Source organism: Petaurus breviceps, unplaced genomic scaffold (genome assembly GCF_028583685.1).
Source record: "Petaurus breviceps papuanus isolate PSGF00001 unplaced genomic scaffold, PetGlider_PUasm1.0 523, whole genome shotgun sequence".
Classification (NCBI taxonomy): Eukaryota; Metazoa; Chordata; class Mammalia; order Diprotodontia; family Petauridae; genus Petaurus; species Petaurus breviceps.
The window spans coordinates 3,981,732-3,987,830 of NW_027186356.1; the positions used below are offsets into that span (position 1 = coordinate 3,981,732).

The 6,099-nt window shown below is 41.9% G+C and overlaps 1 protein-coding gene across 1 annotated transcript in view; it reads right to left on the minus strand.

The window, feature by feature from the left end:
• Positions 1-2,547: 2,547 nt before the first annotated feature.
• AP1M1 (adaptor related protein complex 1 subunit mu 1) overlaps positions 2,548-6,099 on the minus strand; it is a 28,876-nt gene continuing 25,324 nt past the window's right edge. Inside the window, exon 12 of the mRNA XM_069102122.1 lies at positions 2,548-4,074. Within this exon, the coding sequence (XP_068958223.1) occupies positions 4,052-4,074 (23 nt within the window). The 3' untranslated portion in view covers positions 2,548-4,051. The remainder of the gene's footprint in view (positions 4,075-6,099) is intronic.

The following is a 6,099-nucleotide window of genomic DNA, read 5'->3' on the forward strand; positions in this document are numbered from 1 at the left end:
AAAGGAAAGCAACTCAAAATGGGTTAACAAGCTTACTTTAATCAGTCAGACATATCGTTTACCTTGTTCAGGTGAAAAGGTCAGCACCCTGAACCTCAAAGTATACAGGCATAATTATCAAGACAGAAACATCAAGTAGACAGATTTCCAAATTGTCCAACCATTACATCCACACCCAGTCAACATCTGGGTTTCCACATTCTGGGTCTTTCAAAGCCGGGGGACTCTCAACAACAGCTTCCCAGAACTCAGATCAAATCACAGAACACTTCTCAAAGTGAGTCCCAAAACAAAGCTACACATCAGGGCTTATATAGCCTTTTCCTGGCTCAGAGAATGTAACAACCTTATTGACCCACTGGCCAATCAAAAAGTATCTACTGAAAAACCAGCCTCCCACCCCAGGCTCCAGGTGCAGGGCAGGGAAGATCTTTAAATCTGCATTTCCATTACAGTGGGGTAGGTAATGTGAAATAAAGCAGGGATGGTAAGCAGGAGTCAGATTGTGAAGGACTTTAAATGCAAAGCTGAGGAGTTTGTACTGTATAGGATGACAAGGAGCCGTGGAAGGTTGTTTAAAGCAAGGGAGTGACATGGTCAGATTTGTGTTTTAGGAAGATTATTTTGCAGTTTTGTAGGGGGGGCAGAATGGAGAGGAAAGACCAGAAGTCGGGAGTCCAATCAGTAGTCTTTCAATAATCCAAGGCAATAAAGATTCAAATGATTCACAAATGAAGAAGACCTAAACTTGGATGGTGGGCATAGAGATGAAGAGAAGAGGGAGTAGGGGAGAGATGTGGACGTAAGTCAACAAGACTTATAAACTAATAGGATGTGGGTGGTGGAGAGGGATGGGTCCTGGGTGACTCCAAGGCTGTAGTCCTTGATGAATGGGAGGATGGTATCCTCAACAAAAAGAGAAAAGTTTGGAGTATTAGATTTAGGCAATGAAGACAGTTCTATTTGGGACATGAATTTGAACATGGCTATGATACATTCCAGGTGGAGATGAGTTACTGTTACTGGAGAATTACATCAAGAGAGATTACGACCAGAAATATAGATCTGCATAGAAATAATAACTGAACCCACAGGGGCTGAGATCGCCAAGAGAGAAGGTAGAGAGAGGAGGACCCAACACAGAGCCTTATAAGCCAGAGTTAGAGAGTGGGGCATACTCAAACAGGTAGGAGAATGAGAAGAATGAGAAGAAAGCAGGGTCACAAAAGCCCAAGGAGGAGAGAGGCAGGGCACGATCAACCATGAAATGTTGCAGAGAAGTAAGTAACACTGAAGACTGAAAATAGGTTGTCCATTTAGCAAGGTTAGGCCTTTGGTAACTTTGGAGAGAGCAAATTTAGTTGTGTGGTGAGGTTGGAAGCCAAACTCTCAGGGGTTGAGAAGTGAGTGGGAGGCAATGTGTGTAGAGGAAGTGGAGGTAATGTGTGTAGAAGGCTTCTAGGAATCTGGCTGTGAAAGGGAAGAAAGAGAGATAAGATAACTTGAGGTTATGGTCAAGTCAAGGAAAGGCTTAAGGATGGGGGAGACTTGGGCATATTTGTTGGCAGCAGGGAAGGAGGGAAAAGCAGAGGGAGTGAGCAAGAGATGAGGAAAGAGAGACAGAGGGACAGAGGCAGAGAGAAGCTATAAATTTGGGGATTTCAGGGGCACACCTGACAGCGGAGGTGAGAGGGGCCATCTCTTCTCTAGCAATTAAAGAGCATAGGAGGAAAAAATGAGAAATGAAGGGTTCTGAGACAGAAGTCCATAACAGATGGCCTCTATGTCCTCTTAGATGGTACAGGGCCTCTGCTGAGAGGTGGAATGAATAGTGAGTCTAGAGAGGCATGTGCCTTCTGGCGATGTCACTGAGGTGCTTCTGGCTGGGCTGTGAAAGGGTTTGGAATAGCTGATATAAAGATTTAGATAATCACTTACATCTGGCTAAAAGGTTCACTGTACAATAGTGAAGGAACATATGAGACTAGCTAACAAAGCTGCAGTCATTTGGATTCATTCAGTGTGGTTAAGAATCAGAGAAGTCAGATGGGGTGTGGGGGGGGGGTATAGCAAAGGCTGGGATTTCGTAAGCATGAGCAAAGATAAGGCCAGGGACTTGACAAGAGTCATTGGTTGAATTAGTTAACTATAGGGCTGGACTGTGAAAGGAGGGAAATGAGACCAGAGCAGGTATGAGAGGCCAAGACAAGGAGGGGGGATTACTCCGAGCTCAGAGTTTGGGTGGGGTGGCAGTTAGGAAACTATGGAGATTCAGGTTTCATAGAATGATGTAAAGAAAAACTTCCTGAAGGTTGAGAATTTCTTCTTTGGAGGGATTTAAGGAGAACTGAGACCAGCACTTGTGAGGGATGCTGCAGACAGCGTTCCTGCTTCAAATCCAAGTGGGACTAGATGTGAGAGCTAAAGATCATTTTTGGCACTAGGATTTGCTGGCTTTGACTGAAGTCAGCAGTCAGGCCCCATTCAACCAGGATGACTATTTACAGCTCTCAACAAGACTAGTCCAGTCAATTTCAGCAGACAAAGGAGCTTTGAAATCTGCATTTAATGCAATATTGACCAATATGTTCTACAGGTGGGTGGTAATAACAATAACTGAATCGGCATTAACAAAACATACAGCACTTTCATTTACAGAACACGCTCTATTCTCAGTCTCCAGGAGCATCTTCAGAAACACCTGGGCCAAATTATCCTCTAGAACGTCACAATGTCAGACTCACAAGGACAGATGAGAGCAGACTGGGGTTCGAGAAGGGACCTAATGTCTCAACTCTCAAGCCCCTGCTAGCTAACTGGACAAACACAACACACAGCCCATCTTCATCACACTCATCAGCCATCAGCCTCCCAGCAGAGCTAGAAAAATACTGTTCTGGTTTGTAAAATAACAGAATGGCACGTGGTGTGGAAGGGGACCCAGAGCCAGGGCCCCAGCCTTGTTTCAATACATCCAAAATTCAAGAGTCAGCGAAGCCCCTGGACTGAAGGCACACACAGCCTGTGAACCTTTTGGCATGGCTGTGACCAAAGGGGATAATGGATTCTGAAAGGGTCTGTAGGACCTCAAAGATCCACCTGAACTGAAAAAGAGTAATTCAACAAGCTTCTCTGGCAAGACTACACAGAATCAGTAACCCTACCCTAGTCTCAAATACAATCTCATGTTGTTTACATTTAAATTCATCCTTAAGAGCTCTACGTGGTGTTTCAGGGTAAGGATGGGGAGGATGGTGGGTAGTGTGATTGTGGGTCACTTCACTACCCTGACAATGTCCTGGGAAAATGAATTCTGGCAACCTGAAAGCAGGCAGCATGTGCTCTGTAAACATTCAGCGCCGTACCGCACTCCCTGTTAGGAAGACCTCCTCTGGACTCCCAGCTCTGAGGAGCAGTTTTGGAAGCAGATGTGCTGTGGCAATAATCGGGGTGAATATTCGTGTCCTTACCTCCAGAGCTTTGCCTGATGGTGCCCTCCACCATGAGCTAGATCTCAAAGGACAAACTTGCAGAATATATAATTGTCCCTAAATTTCCACTCGGTGCCTCTTCACTGGTGCCTCTACCATATTTTCAGTAAGAAGATGATTAACCTAGCAGTTATTTTGGCAAATCTAACACCATCCGTTTTGGTACCACCGAGTTTATGTCACATTAGAAAAGAGCTTTTATCTAAAATGGTTTTGTCTTCTTCCAAAATTGGCTTGGGTTGGCATGAAAGGGGAATTTTAAGATTATTCCTGTGTTCCTGCCTATTTGGGACAAAGTGTGACTCTTAATTTGAACAGCTGGTAAGAGCAGAAACAATGTATACAAATGATGAAAAGATATCCACAGAGTCATGGTCAGGGCATATAATGCTGGGTGTCAAAGTCAATAAATATCTACTTAATTCTCTCTCCTCAGTTTGTTCAGATTTATCGAAGTCACCACTGAAGACAAGACGTTGACAGTCTTCAGTACCACAAGAAATTCCTACAAACAAATTCTAGGCCTGAAGATGTGTGTCAGCTGGATTGGCAGAGAAACCTCATTGTGTTCGGAGTTGATAGTCTACAAGAGAGATAATTGAGAACAAGTGAGATGAGCTTCCAAGTTCATTGACAACTGCCCTTTATCTCCTGCTCTCCCACTTCTCTCTCCTTTTTATCAGTAGGTTAATGAAATACAGATATAACCAGAAAATGTGTTTTAAAATAAAATTATGACTACAGACTAAAGCTTAGCTGATGTGAGCAGCTCTTGGCCTCTTTCTACCTAGAGGCACTCCTCACTCAGCTCTGTTCCTATGAACCTGAGAACCCCTTGTAATATTGTTCTCAGTATGTCCAAATTTTGTGGAGCCAACTAATGACATTCGGGAACCTGTGACAACACAAAAATCTTTCTCACTCTAAAAAAGACAAGGTAAGAATGGGTGGAGAACCTGGATGATGGAATCAAACAGGAGAAAACACAGACTAATTTGTGCTGACAGATATGTATATCAATGCTCTATACTAGGGTATGGAAAAACTAGGAGTGAGCTTGGAGAAAGACTATGATTTTCCTGATATAGTGACTCCTTTTAAGGATACAGATCATCTCTAGATCTTTCCTTTTAATCCTATGAAATTCTTGTCCATACTCTGCCATAAATCCTTTTAAGGAGGTAAAAGCCTAGAGGCTTTCCTCTAGGTTTGTTAACAACATGGGCATCACTGTAGCCCTTATGCTGTCTATCTGTTGTCCCTCGCTCTCCCAACATGACTGGTCCACCTTTTCTGGAAATATATCTCTTGGATGATCTATTTCTTTCTATTTCTTGGGCATGTCATGTTTGGTAATATATTGTGACCTACATATGACCACCATTCATCTTTCCATTGCCCTTTGTGTCACCCAAAGTTCTTATCGACAGTCTCTAGATTGTGGTGTTTCATGATTTTCAGTCATATGGTATCAACAAAACAATACTGGTGTGAAAAGATGAGTGTATAAGGAAGCAGCTTGGGATGGTTAATTTCCCAAATGTACTCTAACATATTCTCTTCCTTCTATTCAGTTCCAAACTCAGCTCACTTTCCATCTGCAATACCTATTTTTCAACCATCTGTTATCTTTCCTTCCTTTTAAATATTTTGATAAGTCATCTCCAAATGCTTCCACATTTTGTTACCTACAACATAAAACTTTTCTGTGTACTTGGTCTGGTTCAGCTGTTTTTCATGATCTCATTTTCTTAAACGTCATTTCCTCATGTAGCCCATCAAGGATTAAGGTGCTGAGTTAAAAAATGCAAAGTTCCACTGTCACTGATGACTAAAATAGGTAACTAAAAATATTGGTAGATTCCGGTTCCATTTTTTTTTTTTTTGCCTATTTGTTTTTCTCAATCTAATTCCATCTACAAATGCTCTTACATTGATTTTGCTTACTTAGGTTTTATGCCAAGCCTTCTGCAATTTCTTTCTGCCAGTCTTAGCTTTATAAAGAGGAAAATCCAGCACATAATTTTCTATTCTGTTCCTCTGCAGCATTTTGCACAAGTTTATATTATTAGCCAACATTACATTTGGCTGTCATGTTTCTTCTTGGCAAGAAGATCAAGTGTTGACAAGCTGAAGACGCTTCTGGGCTCTTTTGGCCTCTTTGTTGTAATGATTACTCTTCCATCAGTTAAATTTCAGTAGAAGATATTTTTTCCTTTATCCATTTCCCAGCACCAATAGCTTGTGTGAGCTGAAGTTCTTAAGAGTTTGCAATATCTTCTCAAATTTATTCTTTCTTCTTGTTTAGGATTGATTTTAACCTTTAGTCTAACTAGTTGTTCTGAATGCACACTAATAGCTGATTTAACAATGACCCACCCTGCTCCCCACCCCAGTAACCAGCTATTTTCTGTTAAGAGAATCAATTTCAAATTTTGTGACGCCATTTAGTATTGTTACATCCACCACCTTCTAACAATCTTTTGGAAGAAAATAGTCATGATAGATAGGCAGGAGGCTTCTGAATAGCCTTTGATCTTGTTCATTTTTGAATGCTGAACCACACACACACACACACACGCTTCTGAATAGCCTTTGATCTTGTTCA